Here is a 23304-nt window from a genome sequence, read left to right on the forward strand (position 1 = left end):
AGCGCCGGGGTGAGGAGGGAAGCTCGCACCCGCTAGCGCTCCGGCCGCGCGCCTGCGCAGTAACGGCTCTCCGCCCGCCTCTTCCCGCCCGCAAAGGGAAGAGGGTGTGGCTAGCGTGGCACGCGTGCGCACAGGCAGCGCCAGTTTGCCATTGGTCCTGAGCTCCCAGCATTGGCAGCGTGTTAAAGAGGGGCGGGGGGGGGGGCGGGGGGGGATGTAGGATGGCCGAGCCCCACGCATGCGCAGGAGAGACGTGCCGCTGCTTGCTGTTCTGACTGCCGTCCCGCCACTTTCTCTGTTTGTTTCTCTGGTGTGAGCCTAGGCAGGCTTTTTAGCGATTCCGCGTACAGGAAGGAGTGGCCCGTGTCCCTGAATCAGAATCACACAGCTTTCCTGTGGCCATTTGGGGTGGTTGAGGAAGAGGCAAAGTCAGAGGTCACCCTAGATTTCAAACACAGGATGTCCTAATAAAACTAGACTCTTAACCTCTCTGGGCATTAGACTGGGCATTGGTGCGCACGCCTTTAATCCCAGCACTCAGGAGGCAGACGCAAGAGGATCTCCGTTTGAGGGCAGCCTGATCTACAGAGCCAGGTCCAGGCCAGCCTGGTTCAGGGCTGCACACACTATGTCTTGAAAACAAACAAACAAACAAATAAGTAATAAAAAAGATGTATTTGTGTTTGAGTGCTATGTGTATGCAGTGCCTACAAATGGCTAAAAAAGGAAAGGCTATCCTGGAACTGGACTGTGGGTGACTGGTCTAAGCCAACTATGTAGGTGCTAAGAACCCAGGCCAGGCAGTGGTGGCACACACCTTTAATCACAGCACAGTGGAGGCAGAGGCAGGCGGATTTCTGAGTTCGAGACCAGCCTAGTCTACAGAGTGAGTTCCAGGACAGCCAGGGCTATACAGAGAAACCCTGTCTCAAAAAAAAAAAAAAAAAAAAAAAAAAAAAAAGAAAGAAAGAAAGAAAGAAAGGAGGAAGGGAGAATGGAAAACCAAACCTATATTCACCTTATACTGACATGACACCTGAAAGCAGCTATTACGTATTTTAAATCTTTGGGTATACTCCTATAGATCTGTGAGATAGGGAGACACTGTCACAGTGTAGTCCAGTCTGGTCTTGAACTCAAAATTCTCCTGCCTCATCTTCCCAAGTGCTGGGGCCACAGATATAGAAATATCTCTCTCTCTCTCTCTCTCTCTCTCTCTCTCTCTCTCTCTCTCTCTCTCTCTCTCTCTCTTTCTCTCTCCCTCTGTCTCCCCCACCCCCAATTTTGAGGATTTTATGTAGCCCAGGCTGCCCTCGAAATGGCTTTGTAGATGAGGATGCCCATGCACTTCTGATCCTCCTGCCGGCATAGCCAGAAAGTTAGGCTAACATATGTCACCATCAAACCCAGGTTCAATGGTTTTGTTTTTGTTTTTGTTTTTGTTTTGTTTTTGAAAGAGAGTGTCATTACCTAGTTCAGGCTGGTGTGGAGTTTTCAGTAATCCCCCGCCTCAGCTTCCAACTCCTGGGAACATGGATGTGTGCATACAACGCGCAACCTTCTGTCTCCCTGGTGTATGTGGTGAGTGTGGATGTATGTGCACAGCAAGTGCACATGAAGAAGTCGGGGGCTTGGGGGTCCTGCTCTATGTGTCTGCTTTATTCACTTCAGACAGCCTCCCTCACTCAACCTGGAGCTACACTGGGCTAGGGTCACAGGCCCTCCCAGCCATCCTGGCTTCTCACGTGGGTGCTGGGATTTGAACTCCGGTCTAAATGCTTTACCAGATGAGCCATTTCTCCTGGTCTTCACAGTCCCCTTCTCCCCTGTGGCCCTCCCTGTCTCTGACCCTGTGACCTTCCATCACTGTGATGTTTTCCTGAGTGCTGTATGAGCCTTGCACAGTGACTCAGTTATCACAGAACTTAATACCAGCACCCAGGAGGGAGGGGCAGGTGCATCTCTGTGAGATTGAGTCCAACCTGATCTACAGAGTAAGACCCTGTTTCAAACAAACAAACAAACAAACAAACAAACACCCAATAAACTCCTAAACTAGTTAAACTAGTGGACCTCGAACTTCGTAACACTGCAACCTTTTAGTACAGCTCCTCATGGTGTGGAGATCCCCAGCCATAAAAGCATTTCCTCGCTACTTCATAACTGTACGTTTTCTACCGTTCTGAATCATAAGGTTAGTAGTTGATGTGTGACCCTCAAACGGGGGGACCATGTGAGGACACTGCCCCAAGCCATAACAAAAAGATCTTTGTAAACTGAACAAGGAAACAGGCTGGAGCTACAGCTCCAGGGTTCTGCACACTGGTTGCTCTTGCAGAGATCCCGAGTTCCCTCCCCAGCACCCACATCAGGCAATGCACAAGATCCTGTAAAGCCCAGCTCCCAGGGTTGTGATGGCCTCTCGTGGCCTCCATAGGAACTGTGTTTACATGCACCAAACCCACGTACAGACACACAGATGTCCATATGGAATAAAAGAATAATTTTTTTATTTTAAAATTATTTTCTAAAATTTAAATTTAAAAATTTTAAAAAAATGTACTTTAAATACTATGAGCTTTCTACTCAGGTCCCTGGCGTACAAGTGGCCAGGCATGGTACCTTCTCCCTCCAGGGAGATCCCCAGCCATACAGTACCCAGGAGTTAGTTAGAATTGAAAATTAACAACGGTGCTGACATCCCTGTGTCAGTAAATCTCTGTACAGTCTGAAGCTATGTCACACGTCATGTTCTGCGACACCTTGTGACCAACTGCATAGAATCCAGCAGTGGCTTTTTGAGGGACATCAGGAGACTCAGGAGCTCTGGACCCAGTAGGCTAGGTTTACACTATGAGTTGATTCTGCTGTGGGTGGCTGGTGGCCTCCTGTCCCTCAGCCTTCAGTTCCACTCAGCCAGTATCCCAGGAAATAATTCTTCGTGACTGAGAACTGTGTGTAGAGGGGATTGAAATCTGGGCTGTAGCAGAATCGGCCGTACAGTCCCACAGAGTGCACAAGGCCAGGCTTCCATCTGCAGCACTGCATAAAACACACGCTTGTCATCCTAGCACCAGCATGCAAGGTAGGGGAAGTAGGGGTTCAAGGTCAACCTCAACTACACAGTGAGTTTAAGGTCAGAATGAGTTCCATGAGTTCAAATATAAAATAAGAAAGGCCCAGGCAGTGGTGGCACACACCTTTAATCCCAGCACTTGGGTGGCAGAGACAGGCAGATTTCTGAGTTCGAGGCCAGCCTGGTCTACAAAGTGAGTGCCAGGACAGCCAGGGCTACACAGAGAAACCCTGTCTCGAAAAAGAGAGAGAGAGAGAGAGAGAGAGAAAGAGAGAGAGAGAGAGAGAGAGAGAGAGAGAGAGAGAGAGAGAGAGAGAGAGAGAGAAGAAGAAGAAGAAGAAGAAGAAGAAGAAGAAGAAGAAGAAGAAGAAGAAGAAGAAAAGAGAAAAGAAATAGCTCAAGTTCTTTGGCTCACTTCTCATCCAGAAATAGGGGTCCATTTCATCTCCAGTAGGACATGTGTCAATCAAAACCAACGTAGCTTGTCTTCAGTGGAAGTATATCGCAGTTCCTACAGGGGACAGGAACACAGCTTCCCTTCCTTTGAGAGTAGGTTTGTCGTCTTATTATTGTTTATTATTATTATTATTATTATTATTATTATTATTTTGAGCCAGGGACTCATGCAGCCCGGGCTGGCCTCGCACCACTCCCTATGTAGTCGAAGATAAACTTTACCCTTTGACCCTGCTGCTCCAGTTCCCGAGCTGGGTTGTGAGGTGCATGTATGCCTTTACTGCCATGCGCTGGTTGGTTGTATTTCTGACACAGGGTTTCACACTAGCCCAGGCTAGCACAAATTTGTGGGAGATCCTCCTACCTCCCCTTGTCCTGTACTGGATATGTGGACAGAACCTGTGACGCCTCTAGATCCCCAAATCCAAACTTGAAAGAGGTTTTGCACAGTGACCACTGGGGAGCAGCAGAGGACTGCTATGTCAGAGCCAGAGCGCGCTCGTGCGTGAATGCCCGCCCATGCGTGTGCGTGCGCGTCAATGAGGGGCCAAAGGTAGGCATCAGGTGTCTTCCTCACTTTACCTAACGGTACCCCTGCGCCCTGTCCTGCAATCCCGGCGCCGTCATGTGCCGCCATGCACCCCGGCCCAGCAGCGCTGCTGTTCAGCTGTTGAGGGGAACAAACTGCAGTCTTAGGATCACAAAGCCCTTCCCGCACTGAGCCGGCTTCCCAGTTCTGAAGTCACAGACCCTGCATCCGGCTTCTCTGTGGATTCTGGGGAGCTGAACTCATGTCCTCAAGCTTGCATGCATCGGCCCTGCCCAGGACTTGTAGGTCGTCTGGGCGACATCTAGTGCTCTGGTCGCCAGCACCAGAGCTGTGCGGTGTTTAAAGGACTCCCTCATTCCGCGGAGAGCTTCCTGGACCCGAGAGTCCCGCAGGACAAGGGTGCACTGTTCAAGGGAGGAGGAGGGGGAGAGGGAGGGAAGCAGGAGGAGGAGGAGGCTGCGGCGGTGGCAGCAGCGACAAGGGTCAGTTCAGTCTTGGGACTGGGAATCCAAGGAGGAATGAAGGACGCATCCTCCACCCAGTCCAGTCTCGCCAGCATGTATGCATTGAACCAGGCGCTCTGTTCCCCACTCTGGCTACAGGGGAACTCAGCCATAGTAAGGAGATGGAGCCTGTGATCTGAGATTCCTGGAAAGGGAGAAAATCCACCCCTGTGGGAAGAATCTCTAAGACTGGTGGTTAGAACATCCGACATTAGAGGGTTGGAATGTTGCAGATCCAGAGCCAAATTATGGACTGTTTAGCCCCTTAACAGCTGGTGTGGTTTGCCCACTCTCCCTGCCACCCACGCCACCCTGTAGACTCCTGTGTGAATGCCTGGTCCATAGGAAGTGATACTATTAGGAGGTGTGGCGTTGGTTGAAGAAGTACATCTGAGAACAAAGAAATCTGCCTGCTTCTGCCTCCCAAGTGCTGGGATTAAAGGCATGTGATGCCAATGCCCAGCGGCTTTGAAGTTTTATCAGCTCAAATCTGGCTAGTGTATCCCAGTCTCTCCCTGCTGCCTGTGGATCAGGATGTAGAACTTTCAGCTTTGTCTCTAGCACCATGTCTGCTTGCATTCCACCATGCTTCTCACAATGTACTCAACCTCTGAAACGCTAATTCCATGCTGCCCTGTGGTCATGGTGTCTCTTCACACCACAGAACACTGACTAAGACAACAGCCATTCATTAGTCACTTCCGTGTCATCGCTGTCCTTGTATCAGCTGGGTGAGTCTTTTTGAACTGCATAAAGAGACCACTGGCTTCTACCTGTCCCAAGGCTAAGGATGAGGTCGGGCATCATCGTCTGAGACCCACAGCAGAAGTTTTCAGCTTTGGGGTTACTGGCAACCTAGTGTGCATGCCGATCGATGTCCTTGTGAAGTGCTGAACAGTGACTTTCCGCGTCCTCTTTCTATTAGTACTCTCCACGGCTGTCCCTTGTGGTATTTGGGGAACCGTGCTCTTGGCATCCGAGGCATATTCAGCTTCAGAATATAACTCTCTTATCCCCTATGAGGTGACAACTGCGTTTCTTTACATTGTCAAGCCCCATCCATGCTCCCAAGAATCTGGCTGGAGCCTCAAGAATTTCAACACAATTGATGTTGGCTGCAATTGGACACCAGCATAGACAGAATAATAATTATTACTGTTTTAGATGGGGGGGGGGCCTCATGTGATCCAGGCTGTCCTCAAACTCACTGCATGGCTGAGGAGGACTCTGAACTGACCCTCCTGCCTCTGCCTCTGCCTCTGCCTTCTGCTAGGATGACATGCATCATCATGTCAACACACTCAGCCTGGGTGGTTGGGTTTTCAAACCCCGGGGCTTGGTGCATGCTACACACTCTACTCACTGGGTCCAGGATCAGCTCAAAGACAGCTGTGGGTTTGCAGACAGAGATCTGGCGCAAATGTTGACTTAGCACTGAGCAGAGCCCAAATGCATGCAGCCTTTGTCCTGCCCAGCCTGAAACCTGCAGCTTCTCTGGTTTTTACTGGAAGCCCAGTTCATCATAGAAAGACTCTTCCCATGGTGTCAGAGTGAGCATGCCCCTCAGGCCCATATGTCAATGCTCAGTCCACAGTTACTGGACTGCTAGGGAAGGATGAGGGGATGTGGTCTTGCTGGAGGAGGTTCAAGGGCTCGCAGCAGGCCCCGTGTAACTCTCCAGCTGCTAACTGCTCCTGTGCCTGTCTGCTCCAGCCATGATGATTATGGACTAACACTCCTAACTGGTAAGCCAGCTCGCAGTTAAGAGTGGCCACGGTCATGGTGTCTCTTTGAAAGGATGACATTTGTCTCCATTTTAGGACCACACCTGATTTCAAAAAGAAAGCCACCAGTCCCAGGAACTAGGCCATAGGTCACCAGCTCCAGGAACAGACCATAAATTCCAGGAACAAGGTCAGAAAACTCCCTCCCAAAGAAGAGCCTAGAGATAGCCACAAGAAGGGAAAATCTCTTAACTTGGGCCCTCTGTGCTGGGCAGCCCTATCTCATCCTGTGGTTAAGGATGTAGACCACTGGGCTGGAGAGATGGCTCAGAGGTTAAGAGCACTGACTGCTCTTCCAGAGGTCCTGAGTTCAATTCCCAGCAACTACATGGTGGCTCACAACCATCTGTAATGGGATCTGATGCCCTCTTCTGGTGTGTCTGAAGACAGCTACAGTATACTCATATACATAAAATAAATAAATCTTAGAGTTACAGAGACAAAGTTCAGAGCAGAGACTGAAGGAATGACCATCCAGAGACTGCCCTACCCGGAGATCCATCCCATAAACCACCACCAAACCCAGACACTATTGCATATGCCAACAAGAGTTTGTTGACATGAGCCTGATAAAGCTGTCTCCTAAGAGGCTCTGCCAGTGCCTGACTAATACAGAAATGGATGCTCACAGCCATCTAGAAGACGGAGCACAGGGTCTCCAATGAAGGAGGTAGAGAAAGTACCCAAGGAGCTGAAGGGGTTTGCAGCCCCTTAGGAGGAACAACAATATGAACTAACCAGTAACCCCAGAGCTCCCTGGGACTAAACCACCGATCAAAGAAAACACATGGAGAGACTCATGGCTCTAGCTGCGTATGTAACTGAGAATGGCCTAGTTGGTCATCAATGGGAGGAGAGGCCCTTGGTCTTGCAAAGATCATATGCCCTAGTATAGAGGACTGCTAGGGCCAGGAAGCAGGAGTGGGTGGTTTGGGGAGCAGGGGGAGGGGGGATGGGATAGGGGATTTTTGGAGGGGAAACTAGGAAAGGGAATGACATTTGAAATGTAAATTTAAAAAAAGGAAAAAAAATAAACAAATCTTTAAAAAAAAATGTAGACCACTGGCCACCCAGCACAAGCCAATCAGAAGCCGACCCCCGTGACCCACCAATGAAATTTTAGATTACCTATCATGTTCTCTAAAAATAAAACTAACATAGTTGCCAATCAAAGCTGTATTAATGTTACTGCTTTGCCGCTGCCACATTAGAGATTATCTGGTTCTTCTAGAGAGCTCCCTTAGTTCCCTATAAGAGGGCCTGCACACCTTCGTCTGAGGTCGCCATTTTGCACAAGAGTTGCTGCTGGTTGTCTCTGCAGAATAAATGTTCTTTGTCTTTGTATACTCTCTGGGTCTGGGGTGGTCCTTCAGTGATTCCAGATCCTCACATCCTCACAGTGATGGAACAGTGACTGAGACTCCTCTCAAGCCCCACACATGAGCCGTGTGGCCGCTGGCTTATTTTTTTTTTTTAAAGATTTATTTATTTATTATATGTAAGTACACTGTAGCTGTCTTCAGACACTCCAGAAGAGGGCGCCAGATCTCTTTACGGATGGTTGTGAGCCACCATGTGGTTGCTGGGATTTGAACTCTGGACCTTCGGAAGAGCAGTCGGGTGCTCTTACCCACTGAGCCATCTCACCAGCCCCCACTGGCTTATTTTTAACCTGATCTCATCCCAGGCACCTGCACAGGCACCCTGCAATCTCATAAACCCCAAAAAGATGTGGAAAGGTACACACCTTTGACCCCAGCACTTGGGAGGCAGAGGCAGGAGGATCTCCGTGAGTTCAAGGCCAGCCTGGTCTACAGAGTGAGGTCTAGGACAGCCAGGGCTACACAGAGAAACCCTATCTCAGGAGAAGACATCAAAATCCAAGTAAATAAATACCAGTGAGATCATGTGACTTACTGTTCTCAGGGACACCCTATGAATCCCTAGCCTCTCTTCCTGTTGTCAAACACAGTGTAGGCCAAGAGGCTTCTCTTGGACTCTTCATTTAGGGTGCTCCATCACCATGGGCTGTGTGGGGGGTGATCTTGGGAAGTTTCAGTCAGGTGGCCCAAGTCCCCAGCCGTGATATCGGTACTTCCTGCTGGGTAAGCCATTTACTATTGTCCCATCCTTTCCCAGTGCCTTCACTCCACAGCTCAGCAATAAGGACAGTTGGAATGAGTCACCCAACCCAACACTCACTTCCCCCTACTCATGCTTCTGACCTAGAGGACCCTGCCCCAACTGGCTTCCTTCTGAGCTCTTCCCCTACAGTCTCACAAGCACTAGGAGAGCAAGGGAAAGAGAAAGGGAGCCAGGACAAAGAGGGGCGTGGTCAGAAGTGGTCCCCAGTGAGAAGCTGGAGCGTGCCTTGGCACTTATCAACCTGATCCCTTCATTGTTAACAATTTATTGGGACAAAAGCCAACATGGACACAAGTGGAGGGGAAGGGAAAGGCCTCTCACTGGAGCTCACTCTGAGTCTAGGGTGGCCCCTATGTCTCTGGATGTTTCTGGGCAACTCGCATCTTGCCTCTGTTCCGGTCTTTCACCCTTCTGGGGCGCAGCCACTGTCTCAGTTTGCCACGAAGCCAGGTGCAGAAGCAGACCCCTAGGCAGAACTGGAGTATCTGGTAGCAGAAACCCAAAAGTCGCTGGCCTTTCTCACTCCTCAGCTGTTTGGGGATAGCATAGGCCAGCCACGCAGTCAGCAGCGTTGTGGTGACCATCAGGAGGATGGTGAGCGATGGTTGGAACTTCGTCACCGGTAAGGCCCCGTGCACGTACACGCTGAATATGGTGTTCAGGTTGCAGTAGCTGCAGGGGACAGCGGACACAGCCTGTCAGGTTGTAAATCTGGGTCCTAGATGGCAACACTCATCCTTTGATCACACAGCTGAATCTCTCTGTGTGAGGGTGTTAAGGCTTGCTTGCTTGCTTGCTTTGGTTTTGGAGTTTTGCCCAGGGAATACTAGGACAATTTCATCAGAGATAGAGAGAAAAATGCAGTTAACAGGTCTTCAGCTTTCCCAAGAGGAGGACAATGGTGGGGGGAAGGACAAAGCTGAAGTGCTGAAGTTGAAGGTTAGTCACACAGAGGATACACAGCCTTGGCGAGGGGAGGGAGTCTTTAGTGAGGGCAAGAAGCCCCAAGTGTCAGGGGGATAGAGAGCAGGAACAGGAAGAGCAGGCAAAACCTCCCCTAGGAGGTAGCTACAGCGCTAGCTGCCTCTGTGTGTGAGTTTTGACACAGGTCTCTTGTAGCCCAAACTAGATATGTAGCCAAGGATGGCCTTGAACTCTAGGTCCTTCCTGTGTCTGCCCAGCTCCCTATCATTGGGATGAGTGAGGTGCACTACCACACCAGGATCTGTGCCGCACCTCTCTCTCCTCGAGGCCCCCCAGGGGCATTGTCCCCCCCACTCACCTGTAGTATGGATCCACCACAGACAGATGGAAGGTATAGATCCCATTTCTTTGGCCAAAAATAACCCTGTTGTTTGTCCGGCCACCTAAGACCTGATACTCGACATTCGGCCACAGCAGGGGGTTGTCCTTGTTGTCTTCATGGCAGCTGACATAGTTCTGGGGACAAGGACAGAGGTGCTATTCCCGATGGCCTTGGTCTTGGCCTTTGTCTTCACACAGCACATACTCACTTCCCCTCAACTTCTAAGCAAACCCATGTATGTAGGGTCTTGGGCTTCATAACCCTCGAAGCCTCCTCCCTCTGCCCTTCCCAGGACTCCTGGCAGGATATTCAATCGCCTCGCCAACCACACAGGCATGAATTGTGTGACCTCGGAATATGATCTTATTCAGAAAACCAGTCTTTTAAGTGGTCGTTACCTTATCTGAGAGACTTTTGTGAAGCCTAGGCTGGCCTCGAACTTGCTCTTCAGTCTCCAACACCACAGGGATATGATGGGATGACTGAAACCGGCGCACAGCGGCAAAGGTGCCAGGGTTTCATGTGTTCTGGTGACAGTGGACAGTGGGGGCAAGTGCGCCTACCTCTCTGTTCCAGAGGAAAGGTTCTTCCTTCTCAATATCCGATTCAAAGGTGCTCCAGTTCTGGGGCTGTGACCGGCAGTTTGCAGTGGCAGCTGTCAAGGAGTATGAATAGGTGGCTAGTCCATTTATCTCCGAGATGACATACTCTGCGTTCATGATTTCTTCTACAATCCCATTCTTCCACCTGCAACACAAGGCGAGGCTGACAGCCTCAACCACAGGACAGCGATGGGGTCAACCCTACAGGAGGACACTGACAGGGTCATCTGGACCGGAGGACACTCATGGGGTCATCGGCCAACCTAGACAGGACTTCAAGGCTATGGAAAGCCACGTCTGATGGTCCATGCCTGTGGTCACACAGCACTCCTGGGGGTGTCTGTGCAGGAGCTCCAAGCTAACCTTGGTTGTAGAGTGAGTTTGTGACCAGGCTAAGTGAGACACTGCCTTAAAACTGTCACAGGACAGAATCATGTTCCAAAGACAGCTCTTAGCAACATGGTCATTGAAGCTTCCAGATAGTCAGAGGTGATCGCAACTTATCTGACAGCTTCCAGCAACTACAGAAGTTCTACCTCCAGAAAGCTTTAGCAAGCAGTCACATACACTCCCCAAATTTCTGTATATTTAGGAGAAAGTCTGCATGTATTCAGCCTCCACACAACTTTTTAGCAAGATTTTCTTTTTTTCCTTTTTCTTTTTTTTTTTTTTTTTTTTTCGAGACAGGGTTTCTCTGTGTAGTCCTGGCTGTCCTGAAACTCACTCTGTAGACCAGGCTGACCTCAAACTCAGAAATCCTCCTGCCTCTGCCTCCCAAGTGCTGGGATTAAAGACATGTGCCACAGCTGCCTAGCAAAGTTTTCTTTTAAAGACAGAATCCTGCTGTGTAACCCAATCCTGCCTCAACTTCCTGAGTTCTAGGATCACAAGTATCTACAACTGCACCTATCTGAGTGTCTTTGAGTCTCTATGTGGCCGTGACTTCATTATCATCATCTGCCTGACAAACTCCTAATCATCCTTCAAAACCCAACAACCAATCATGGAAACTCAAACAGTGCTCCAGGTGGGGGGAAGGAGTTGGGAGTGAAGTAGATGAAAGGAAACCACAGACTGCATAGAAGGGGTCGGAAGAAAAGATGCAATCCTGGTAAAGTGGCATAAGACATTGCAGTACCTGGAAGGTTGAAGCAGGAGTAGTTCGAGGCCAGGCTGAGCTACATAGTGGGTTAGAGGCTGGTATCATATGAACAAAAATAGTCAGAGGGCCACTGTGTGGATCTCAAGTCAAGAGGAAGCAACCCCGGGGATGAAAGTGTGTCTCACACTACAACCTGGGGGTGTGCTGCCTTAGCTTCTGGCTCAGTAGCTGAGCCAGCTATGGGGCTGGCTCAGGACAGCCAGAGTTGGTGTGAAAGGCCAGTGAGGAGAGAGGGGCAAGGAGGAGAAGCTGTCCAAGGGGGAGGGAACGGCCGGGGTCTTACAGTTCCACCACAGGTTTCCACGGCTTGTCGTAGTAGACTAGGCGCGGGCAGCCCAGGTCCTTGTACTCGTAAAATACTATCAGGTCATCCTGGGCTTCACCATTGTGGTTGATGGGGTCATATGCTTCCCTTTGAAGAGACAAGGCACACAGTGACCAGCCGCCAGCCAGCCGCGGCAACTCACGTTTGTTTATTTTCTAAATCACAGGTTCCAGAAGTTGAACTCAGTCCTGACCGCCACTGAACTCTCCCCAGCCCAGGGCTGACCTAAAACTGAACCTGCTCCACCTTCTTTCTCCCAGACTCCTGTCTGGTAAGACTGATGGGGGAGGGCCCAGCCCATTGTGGGTGGAGCCATCCCTGGGCCAGTGGTCCTAGGTTCTATAAGCAAGCTAAAAGCAAACCACTGGGCTTTCGCATCATTGAGGCAAAAATCTTCTGAGAAGTGTTTCCTCACACAGAAGCTAAGGTTCCAGGCGGCCAAGGTCATACCTTGTGCTGCAGCAAAAACTTGGTAACATGCAAGGGTCACCCAGGTGGGGCTGGTTCTGACAGCGTGAAGGCACTGAGAGGCCACAAGAGGCCATTGATGAAGGTTCAGCCTCAGTGGCAGTTGATGGCCCCTGACTGAGGGGTCACACAGAGAGGGTGAGGCCTGGCCTCATGGTGAGAGCCTGTGCTAGGCCATTGGTCAAAGTGTAGCCTCTTTTCACAGAAGATTCCGGGACTGGGGGCAACCACTGAGGACAGCAGCGGGTGTGAGGTGGAACCAGCCTGTGTCTAGCCCACAAGCTGTGTGTGCTGCACAGGGCAGAGCTGTGAAGGCCCTGTGGAGCCCAGAGGGTCCTGGGTGAGTCCCAGATGTGGGGCACCGAGCTCGGGACCACATCTTCAATGCTGGATCTTGGTTTTACTTTGATTCGGGTGGCTGAGGCTTCGCTTGAGGCAACATGCCATGTCAAAGGAGAAGCCTTGTGAAGGGAGGGCCCCCTGTACCCACTAGCAAGGTGCCCCTGGGCCGATTCAGTTTTAAATCAATCACCCTTGTTCCCTGGGGTCTCTCTCCCAGGGTGTGGAGGACTGGGAGGTGTGCAGCATGGGACTTACTTCTCAATGGTGTAAGTGTAGTTCTTCTGCAGCTGCACGGGGTTCAGGATTCCCATGGTGCAGGCGGAGATCTTGCTGTAGTGGAGAGAAGTGGGCAGACCCAGCAAAGGGACTGGAGACTCTGGGACATGACAGTGGTGGCGGCAGGGCAGGGCACTAGAGGATCACCAGCCAGGCTGGGGGTGGGGGTGGGGTGGGCAGAAGCTGGGATACCTGGCCCCGGGCTTTGGAGGGCAGGCACTCATGATGATGCCAGGAAGGATCCCAAAGCCTTCTTAATCAGTTGAAAATGTGAAGCTTACAGAGATGGCTTACACTGGGGAGGGGCTCACAACATGTGTAATGCCACCTCCAGGGGTGTGACACTTTGGCACTTTGAAAGAATTTCTACTTTCACACCCACATGATCATACAGTCTCACACACACACACACACACACTTACTCACTGTGGCTGGCTAATTCCCTCCTGACCCAGGATGGGCTGTTTCCACGGATGTAGGGTTTTGGGGTTCTGACTTATTATAGAACCATTAAGCATATACAAAAGTAGATGGACTGAGGTCACCTCGCTATAGTGATGTGCCAGCCCCACCCTGCCTCCTCCAGCACCAGGGCTGTTACACTTACTTTTGCACAACAATTTTCTTTGTCATGTCACAGCCAACTGAGATGAGCGTGGACTGCAAGTAACCGAGGCAGAAAGGTGGTCACTCACTCCATGAGGAGCCACGGTCCACCCTGCTGTGCTGGGGTACTAAGTGGGACAAGCTCCCACACCTGATCCTGACACAGTGCCTTTTAGTGCATACCTCATCACCCCAAGTTGAAGCAATGTCTCCAGGGATTCCCCTCAAAAGTGCACAGCCATACACATTGTAACTTTGTGTAAAAACTGCATCTCTTCTCCTTTTTTTTTTTTTTTTCCAGACAGGATTTCTCTGTATAGCCCTGGCTGTTCTGGAACCCATTCTGTAGACCAGGCTGGCCTCGAACTCAGAGATCTGCCTGCCTCTGCCTCCCAAGTGCTGGGATTAAAGGTGTACGTACACCTGGCCTGTATCCCTTCTTGATGAGTAATATGTGATTGACATACAGGTCATATATTCTGTTTGTCTGAGTTTCCCCACCTTTTTCCCACTGTTAATAATACAGCTGCCAATAATGCATGCACAGGCTTTTGCTTGCAGGCATGTTATTTTCAAGACTCTGGAAGCATCTAGAACAGAGGTACTTGACCTGAGGGTTGTGGCCCCCTCTAGCAAACTTGTCTCCACAACTATTTACATTATAATTCTTTTTTTAAAAAATTAACCAATCAGATTTAAGTATCAATAATATCATAATTTACAAGATGCCAACATAAATTTCAGAGCCAATTGATAATGATAAAAGCTTTATCCCAATATTTCTAACCTTGTGAAATCATAGCTACTTGTGGCTGGAAAATGCTATGCAGGTACAGGTCAGCAGCCATCTTCCTTCTCCTCACATTACAGTTCTTAACAGTAATAAAATTATAGTCTATGAAGTAGAAATAAAGTTTTTGTTTTTGTTTTTCGAGACAAGGTTTCTCTGTGAAGCCCAGGCTGTTCTGGAACTTTCTCTGTGGACCAAGCTGGCCTCAGTCTCACAGATCCACCTGCCTTTACCTCCTGGGTGCTGGGATCAAAGACATACAGCACCACTGCCTGGCAATGAAAATAATTTAATGGCTGAGGGTCACCACAGAATTTGGAATTGTACTGAAGGTTCGTGACATTAGGAAGGCTGAGAACCTCTGTTCTAGAAGTATTATCTTCTCTTCTTGCCCACGGATGATTCTAGAGATAACCAGTAAGAAACAGCACTTCCGCTGAGGACTCTCAGGAAACCTCCGCAGAGGGTTCTAAGGAATGGCAGTGGGCAACAGTGACCCCAGCAACCAGATAATATCACTGTAATTTTGCTTCCAAACTAGGGCCTATCTAGTGTGGTAGGACCTGCTCCCGTGACTTAGCACAGGACTCAATGTTAGGCAACACAGATCCGCACATACCAGAGGCTTTAGGTCCACACACGAAAGTGTCTTGTCAGCTATGTCCACGGTTACGGAGGAGATGGCATGGCGCTTGATGCTGCAATGTGACAGGGACAAACCTTTCACCCATTCTGCCACACCATCCATCTGTCCACCCCCTCAATCTTATACCCTTTGTCCATCTGCCTGCTATCATATCTGTCATGGCTACTCTTGCTGGTCAACTTGACACTGGCATGAAGAGAGAGAACCTCAGCTGAGAATCTGTCCCAGTCAGATTGGCCTGTGTTTTTCTTGATTAGTGATGGATATGGGAGGGTTCGGCATAAAGTGGGTGTTGCCATCCCTGGGAGAGTAGTCCTGGGTTGTATAAGAAAGCAGGCTGAGCTGGGTGTGGTGGCACACACATTTAATCCCAGCACTTGGGAGGCAGAGGCAGGCGGATTTCTGAGTTTGAGGTCAGCCTGGTCTACAGAGTGTGGTCTGGGACAGCCTGGGCTACACAGAGAAACCATGTCTTGGAAAAACCAAAAAGAAGACAAAGAACAAGGAGAGGGGACTGGTGAGATGGCTCAGCAGTTAAGAGCACTAACTGCTCTTCCAGAGGCCCTGAGCTCAAATCCCTGCAACTACATGGTGGCTCACAACCATCTGTCATGAGATCTGACTCCCTCCTCTTCTGTAGTGTCTGAAGACAGCTATAGTGGACTCATATACATATAATAAATAAATATTTTTAAAAAGAACAAGGAGTGGAGGAGGAGGAGGAAGAGGAGGAGGAGGGAAGCAGCTGAGCAAGCCATCAGGAGCAGCCAATGAAGCAGCTGTCCTCTATGGCCTCTACATCAGTCCAACTTCATTTTCTGATTCAGCTTCCCTCAAAGCTGGACTGTGATTGGAATGTGTAAACCAAATAAATCCTTTCCTGTCCAAGTTCCTTTGGGTCATACTGTTTATTAGAGCATCCAAAAACAGACTAGGATACACACACACACAACAAAACACTTACACACAACACACACTCACACGCAGACACACACTCATACACACACACAGACATTAACATATACTCATACAGGCACACACTCACACACACCCATGGAGTGGGTTGGCTTAATACTGCTCATATTCTAATGCTAATTTGGGGACCCTCAAGACTCTTTGCTCTAAAGAGTCTACAAGTAACCCCTGAAACCCTGCTCCCAAGTTAATTCTGACTGGTGAATATAGATGCCATAGCCAATAGCTTGGGGAGAGAGAGAGAGAGAGAAAGAGAAAGAGAGCGCTGTGCTTGCTCACAAGAGCACCATCATGGGATAAGGGCCAAGACAACGAGGCCCAGAGGGCTGACTAATGGAGCTAAGAGCAACCCACATGAAACATAGTAAGTACTAAATGGGGTTATCAATAGGAGGTAGATTCTAACAGCATGGAGGGTGGGCAGCTGCCCAGCTCTTGTGCTGCTTAAAGCATTTTAGAATATAAGGCTGTGTGTGTGTCTTTCATACACATGGGAACATAAATGGTCTAAGGCGGGAAGAAACCATGTGCAAGGATTTGTTAAGTATTTTAACTCTACGCACTTCTCTCTCTCTCTCTCTCTCTCATACACACACATTCACACACACACTCTCTCACACACACAGACACACAGACTCTTTCTCTCTCTCTCTCTCACACACACACACACAGACACACAGACTCTCTCTCTCTCCCTCTCTCTCTCTCACATACACACACACTCACACACTTTTCTACCCAGGCTGGCTTCCAGCCAAGGCTGACCTCAAACTCCTGCTCCTCCTGCTTCCATAGCACTGAGGTCACAGCTACACGCTGCTGCACTCAGGACCTGAGGTGCTGGACCTAGAGCTCCATGCATCCTGGGTGAGCGCACCACCAAGGATGTCCGGGCCCAGACCCCGCACAGAACTTCAGATCAATTTTATCATCATGTTCCAAAGCTGAGGTTGCAGCTCTGCCCCGCTTCTACTGTGCTCTGGGGACCCCTGTAGATATCAGTGTGGAAAGCCTAGGGCCCCGAGACTGGGTTACATACCTGGCAGTGAAGTTGAAATCTGAGTTGCCCCAGTGATGCTGCTGTTTGAGTTCAATATCCTATGAAATGGTAGCAGGGGCAGACACCAGATAGACAGAGGGAGGGAGATAGACAAGACACACGGATGTCAGCCGGGCATGGTGGCGCACGCCTTTAATCCCAGCACTCGGGAGGCAGAGGCAGGCAGGTTTCTGTGTTCGAGGCCAGCCTGGTCTACAAAGTGAGTTCCAGGACAGCCAGGGCTATACAGAGAAACCCTGTCTCGAAAAACAAAACAAAACAAAACAAAACAAAAAAGACACATGTATATCAACCCATTGGGATGAGCTGGTAAGAAAGGGTGACTGGTGGGCACCATGGGGGTGCCTATCTATCAGCTGTCCAGCCCCACTATGTTCTATGTCATGAGTGACACCAGTCCTAGGTGTCCCCCATGAGCTGCAACTGTCTTCCTGCTCCACATTTAATATCCCAAGGTGTTGCTTGAAGTATAGGCTTGGCTAAGTCCTGCCTACCAAGGTGATGTCATGTAGACTGGCCATGTGTTCCAAGGTAGCAACACGCAAGTCCAAGCTCCTGCCATGATGGGTGCCAGGGGAACAGATAACATGGCTCTAAACATTCCTGTGTATGGTGCTTCCCTGACTTCCCCCGTGACAGGGCATGTGTGGGTGGTGGCTGCCTGTCTTGCTCAAGGAAGAGAAGTCAAGGCCTGTGTCAGAAGGGAGAAGGGAGATTGATCTTTTCAGAGCGCACAGCAATGCTGGCACAGGGGGGTTGAGCACAGTGGCCCATTTTTACCATCCAGTCCTTGAGAGGTCAGGGCAGGATGATATCTGCCAAGGCTGTCCTGGCCTAGAGAGCAACATTATGTCTCTCTAACACTAAACAAACAAGCAAAAAATGGTGCCTGGGGTGTGCTTGGGTTTTAGTCTAGACTCCCAACACAGACACGGACACATACCAGTTTGTACTTAGAGTTGCCGTCAAACGTATTGCCAAACTCATTGAGGCTTGCCTTAAACCCCAGGGCATGGGGATTGCTGACCATGACCTGAAACAGAATGCACAGACAGTTGTCCCCCAGGTAACAAGACACTGGGGGGACCCCTGCGTACCCTCAGCAAACAGAAGCCGGTTCTGAGCACAAGCTCCTAGGTGCAGCATAGTTAGTCACCTGGAATCTGCCTATTAGCTACAGTCTTAGAGCCCAAAGGTCACTGAGCTGTAAGGCACAGCAGAATGGCAGGGACAAGAGAGGGAGAGTGGGAGTATGCTGGAAGAACCCTGACTAGGAGCAGGAAAGAGACAAAAACAAAAACAAAAACAAAAAAAAAAAAAAATGAGCCGGGCGTGGTGGCGCATGCCTTTAATCCCAGCACTGGGGAGGCAGAGGCAGGCGGATTTCTGAGTTCGAGGCCAGCCTGGTCTACAAAGTGAGCTCCAGGACAGCCAGGGCTACACAGAGAAACCCTGTCTCGAAAAAACAAAAAAAAAAACAAAAAAACAAAAAAACAACAAAAAAAAAATGAGATGGAGGAAATGATAGAGGAGATGGAGGAGGAGATGATGGAAAAGGTGGAGAACGAGATGGAGGAGGGGGAGAAGGAAGGAAAAAGGAAAAGGAGGAGGAGGAAGAGGATTAATGTGGAGGGGGAAGGCAAAGGGAGAAGAGAGGAATAAGAACTTCTGGGGTTACAGCCTGGCAGCACTATGGAGTATGTAGCCTGTGGGGCAGAAAGATGTGGGGACAGGCTGAGGGTCCTCCTATGGTCCAGGCAAGCGTGTGCAGGCGGGCTCCATACTCACCACAGGGGTTGGGTTCTCGCCCTTCCGGGGTATCATGAGGGCAGACAGTTTCAGCTTGCTATTCATATCTATTGTGAACATTGTATTGATCATGGTGCTTTCCAGAAGTTCCACCTGGGGGCGGGGCGGGGGGCGGGGCATGGAGGAGATGGCAGGCTGCAGGAAAGACTGTTCCCCAGCCCAGTCTCCCGAGGCAAAGGACAGGTGAGGGGTGATGCTGTGTGCTACGCAGGGACTCTTCTCCTCCTTCTGCTGGAAGCCACAGCCAGACCCAGTGCTCCCAGAGAGCCTTATGGAGCCAAGCATCCCCGCTACACTTTTCTAGAAATCGTGGTCTTACAGAATGTTTTCTTTCGCTTGTTTCTTTCGCTACTGAGTAGTGAACCTGCACAGTGCCATAAGCCATGCATAGTCTCCACTCGTGTCCCCTCTCCCAGCTACTCACCAGGGCATTTTTGATTGGGGACCCACCCTTGAGCCACACACTTAGCCCCATGGTCATTTTTTTTTTCTTTAAAACAAAGTCTTGTAGAGTTGTCCAAGCTTGAAAAGAATTTGTAATCCTTTTACCATAGCCTCCCAAGGAACTGGGATCTCTCAGATTTTCTCCTTCAGTCCCCCCACACCCCCCCGACCATGCTAAAAGTAGAGATGAGCCCAAGGAGTACCACACTGAAAGGTGATTCAGCTCCATTGTACGAGGCCCTAGGTTCCCCGGGACACCAGCTCCCCGGAAACAGACAACCACAAAGCTCACGGGGTATTGACTTGCGTCCTAGGGATGCGTCACCTACGTTACATGGTTGAAGCGCCAGCTTTTCATCCATGAGAGAGGACTGCACATTCACTGTACACTTGTCAAAGTCATAGGCTGCAAAGTGTGGGTCAGCAACAGGGGTGAGGACCTGCAGTATGCCGATGTCCTCAAAGTGGATGCTTGTGTGTTTAGACCAGAGAGGCTGATGGGGCAGCTATGGGGAAAGCAAGTCCTGAGGTCAAATCAGATTGCTGCTTCTTTGCTCTCGGTCTTGTGTCAAAGGACAGGGTCTCACTTTGTAGCCCACTGGGCTGGCCTCACAAACACAGCAACCCTCCTGTGTCAACCCTCCAGAGAACTGTGAATGAAGTGTAGATCCAGCATAGTATGCCTAGCTGAGTACTTTAACAAGCACATTTTTATTGCCTTCATTTATTGTGTGGTGCACACATGGCAGAGGCCAGAGGACAACTTGGTGAGAGTCAATGCCCTCCTTTCAGTATGTGGTTCTTTCTTGGGGATAGAACTGAGGTCATCGGTTCAGTGGTATTATGAGTTGTGATCTCTGCAGTTCCTGAGTCCATGGGTCAAGTCTGCTTGGTGTGTGTATGAATAGAATGTGGCTTGGGCTTGGGATGAGCTTGGCCATACCTTGCATGCCCTCTCAGGAGCGACAACGTCGTCGCTGCTTCATATGTATATTTCACTGTTTTTCTTTGTTCTGCTTTATGGTTCTAAGTTTTTGGGGTTTTTTTTTTTGTTGTTGTTGTTGTTGTTTTTCTGAGACAGGGTTTCTCTGTGTAGCCCTGGCTATTCTGGAACTCATTCTGTAGACCAGGCTGGCCTCGAACTCAGAAATCCGCCTGCCTATGCCTCCCAAGTACTGGGATTAAAGGCATGCACCACCGCTGCCCGTTGGTTCTAAGGTTTTAACCTGGGGCCTGGTCCTGATTACATGGCCTGTGAGGTGTAGGGTGGGTCTCAGTGGCTAAAATGCTTGCCTACTATACATAAAGCCTTGGATTCGTGGGCAGGATACCTCCAAACTGGGCATGGTGGCAGCTGTCTGCCAAAAGAGCACTCAGGGGTGGAGGCAGGGTGATTAGGACTCCAGGGTCATTCTTGCTACATATAGGTCTAGCCTTAGCTACAAGAGACCTTGCCTCAAAACAAAAGGACACTTCACTGGCATGGTACCCAAGCTTAAGAAGGAAGGTTCACATCCCACTGTTAGCCAAACGCTCAGACACACTTTGATTACATAGGTTCCCATGTAACTCTGACTTCCATAGTACAGATGATCTTCTGCTACCAAAAAAGCCAGCTCGTAAGCATCTGGGGAAGAGAAAGAAAAAGGAGGGGTGATATGAGATGCAAACGATGGGGATGGAGTGGGGTGGGGTGGGGTGGGGGCTCAGCAGGTAGATGTGCTTGCTGTCAAGCCTGAAGACCTAAGTTTCATTGCTGGGACCCATTTAATAGAAGGTGATCCCGAAGTTCTGTAAGTTGTTCTTTGACCTGCACATACTAATCCAGGCACACATGCAAATAGCCTCACAGTTACCCTTGGCAAGAAATTAGCAGATGTCGGGCTGGGCATGGTGGCGCACGCCTTTGATCCCAGCACTTGGGAGGCAGAGGCAGGGGGATTTCTGAGTTCGAGGCCAGCCTGGTCTACAAAGTGAGTTCCAGGACAGCCAGGGCTACACAGAGAAACCCTGTCTCGAAAAACCAAAATAAAAAAAAAAAAAAAAAGAAAGAAAAGAAATAAGCAGATGAAAGAAACAAACAACAGAATGTAAACATCAGTCACCTCTCATCGGTAAATGGGCCAGAGGTCAGAGGCCAACTACAGCCTAGCTGAGAAGGCGTGGAACCCCAGCCAATCATACACACACTTTGGCCAAACACTTTGGCCAATCACAGGGCTGAATCTTAACCAATCATACTTGACTTTGGAGCTTCCATCCAAAGTGTGTGTGACAGGCAGGGCAGCGTTTCAACTAGTCAGTTGTATTGCTGAGCCTCAAAGCAAACAGGACAGGCAAAGCTTCAGCCAATCACAGACAGGGACGAGTAGGAGGGGTGGGGTTAGGGGGAGGCAGGATAAAAGCGAGCAACCTGAAACAGGTTGGCCACATACTTGAGGCAACACTGTAGATGCTGATGTTGGCAAGTTCGACATCTAAGTCCGTAAAGATCTTCTGATCTATCAGCCGCACGTGTTCAACAATCTGGCCTAGGAGAGGACAGTTAGGACTGTGATGACCCATAAATGTATGCCATAGAGGGCATCCACGGCGCTGCGGTGGGGCTTCCCTGCACTGCCTCCCTCTACCCCCCCCCATTTGGTTTTATGGCTTGCTATTCAAAAGAACAAGGAGAGAAGCTCTGCGGATACCTGATTTTTTTCAGAACACAAGAGACTAGTATACTCTAGGGAAATGGGACCCCTTTGAGTCTCTTTGGTGATTGGGCTCTGAAAAGTAACTACCGGACCCAATAAAAAAAACGAAATGTCCCATGTTCTCGGAGTGGGTGCCTCAGACTGACTTTTCACAGTCTATCAAGAAAAGGCTGGGGTTGGAGAGATGGCTCAGCGGTTAAGAGCACTGACTGCTCTTGCGAAGGTCCTGAGTTCAAATCCCATCAACCACATGGTGGCTCACAACCATCTGTAATGGAATCTGATGCCCTCTTCTGGTGTGTCTGAAGACAGCTACAGTGTACTCACATACATAAAATAAATAATTTAAAAAAAAAAAAAAAGAAAGAAAGAAAAGGCCTGCCTCATGGCTGGGTGGTGTCAAGCATTCCATGTGCGTTTGTGCACTCCATGTGCGTTTGTGCACTCCATGTGCGTTTGTGCACTCTTCATCCCTGACCCCTCCCCCAGTCCAACCCCTCTACCCTCCACCCCTATTACCCCCTCAAAGACAGTCTGATCAACTTAGTGAAATTTTGTATCAAATTAGCTAAGAGAGGCTTAGGGTGAGGTTTAGGGGTAGAGCACCCCCACCTAGAGTCCCCCAGTTGAGGAGCTGGGTACATAGCTTGGGAGTGGAGCCATCCTCCCAGTACAGCCCCTCTCCCCAGTGTAGACCTGACTTTAGCCCTTCAGCACCTGTGTAAAAGTCTAGACTGGTTTGCAATCCTAGCAAAGGATGCACCAGCAGGAGGATCCTTGGGACTTCCAGACCAACCAGCAAGTCCCAAGTTTGATGAAATTGTGTTTTGTTTTGTTTTTTAATGTGGAAATTAAAAAAAATAATTGAGCAATTGGTGAACCCCTTTGGTCTCTATGTGCACATATACAAAAGCCTGGGGTTCCCAGTCTATGTCCATCCCCACTGGTGGAGTCCTCGACAGGGTGTGGCTCACCTGAATTGGAGGACACCAATATACTTTTCTGATTCCAGAGGACCATAAACCCCCTCTGGTATGGTTTCATAATGACTTCAAGGAGATTCTTGTATGAAAACGATATCCCCATACTATGGTTCAGGGGGTACTCCATGTAATGAAATGTGCCCTGAGATAAGAGAAGAACAGAGTCACTGTGGCCTCAAGTCACCATGACAGTCCTGTATGGTCCAACCAACATCCTGAAGTGGCACAGAGACAGAGGAGCTTCAGAGAGAGAGTGTGGGGAGAGGCCAAGGTCATTGCCTAGCCCCAGGTCTTCCC

The 23304-nt window shown here is 49.7% G+C and overlaps 1 protein-coding gene across 3 annotated transcripts in view; it reads right to left on the minus strand.

The window, feature by feature from the left end:
• Positions 1-8675: 8675 nt before the first annotated feature.
• Catsperd (catsper channel auxiliary subunit delta) overlaps positions 8676-23304 on the minus strand; it is a 39336-nt gene continuing 24707 nt past the window's right edge. The window contains exons 9-22 of one of the 3 annotated variants that reach the window (XM_021149715.3): positions 22999-23149; positions 21761-21856; positions 20870-20952; positions 19655-19831; positions 18861-18974; positions 18016-18105; positions 17052-17110; positions 15011-15089; positions 13603-13655; positions 12975-13049; positions 11868-11996; positions 10384-10567; positions 9797-9954; positions 8676-9186 (exon numbers count right to left, since the gene is read on the minus strand). In XM_021149715.3, coding sequence (XP_021005374.1) covers positions 8865-9186; positions 9797-9954; positions 10384-10567; positions 11868-11996; positions 12975-13049; positions 13603-13655; positions 15011-15089; positions 17052-17110; positions 18016-18105; positions 18861-18974; positions 19655-19831; positions 20870-20952; positions 21761-21856; positions 22999-23149 — 1770 coding nt within the window. In that variant the 3' untranslated portion in view covers positions 8676-8864. The remainder of the gene's footprint in view (positions 9187-9796; positions 9955-10383; positions 10568-11867; positions 11997-12974; positions 13050-13602; positions 13656-15010; positions 15090-17051; positions 17111-18015; positions 18106-18860; positions 18975-19654; positions 19832-20869; positions 20953-21760; positions 21857-22998; positions 23150-23304) is intronic. The other 2 variants (XM_021149716.3, XM_021149717.3) reach the window with 2 other exon arrangements.

The sequence above is a fragment of the Mus caroli genome, unplaced genomic scaffold, assembly GCF_978045245.1.
Source record: "Mus caroli unplaced genomic scaffold, Mus_caroli_1 scaffold_18, whole genome shotgun sequence".
NCBI classification, from domain to species: domain Eukaryota; kingdom Metazoa; phylum Chordata; class Mammalia; order Rodentia; family Muridae; genus Mus; species Mus caroli.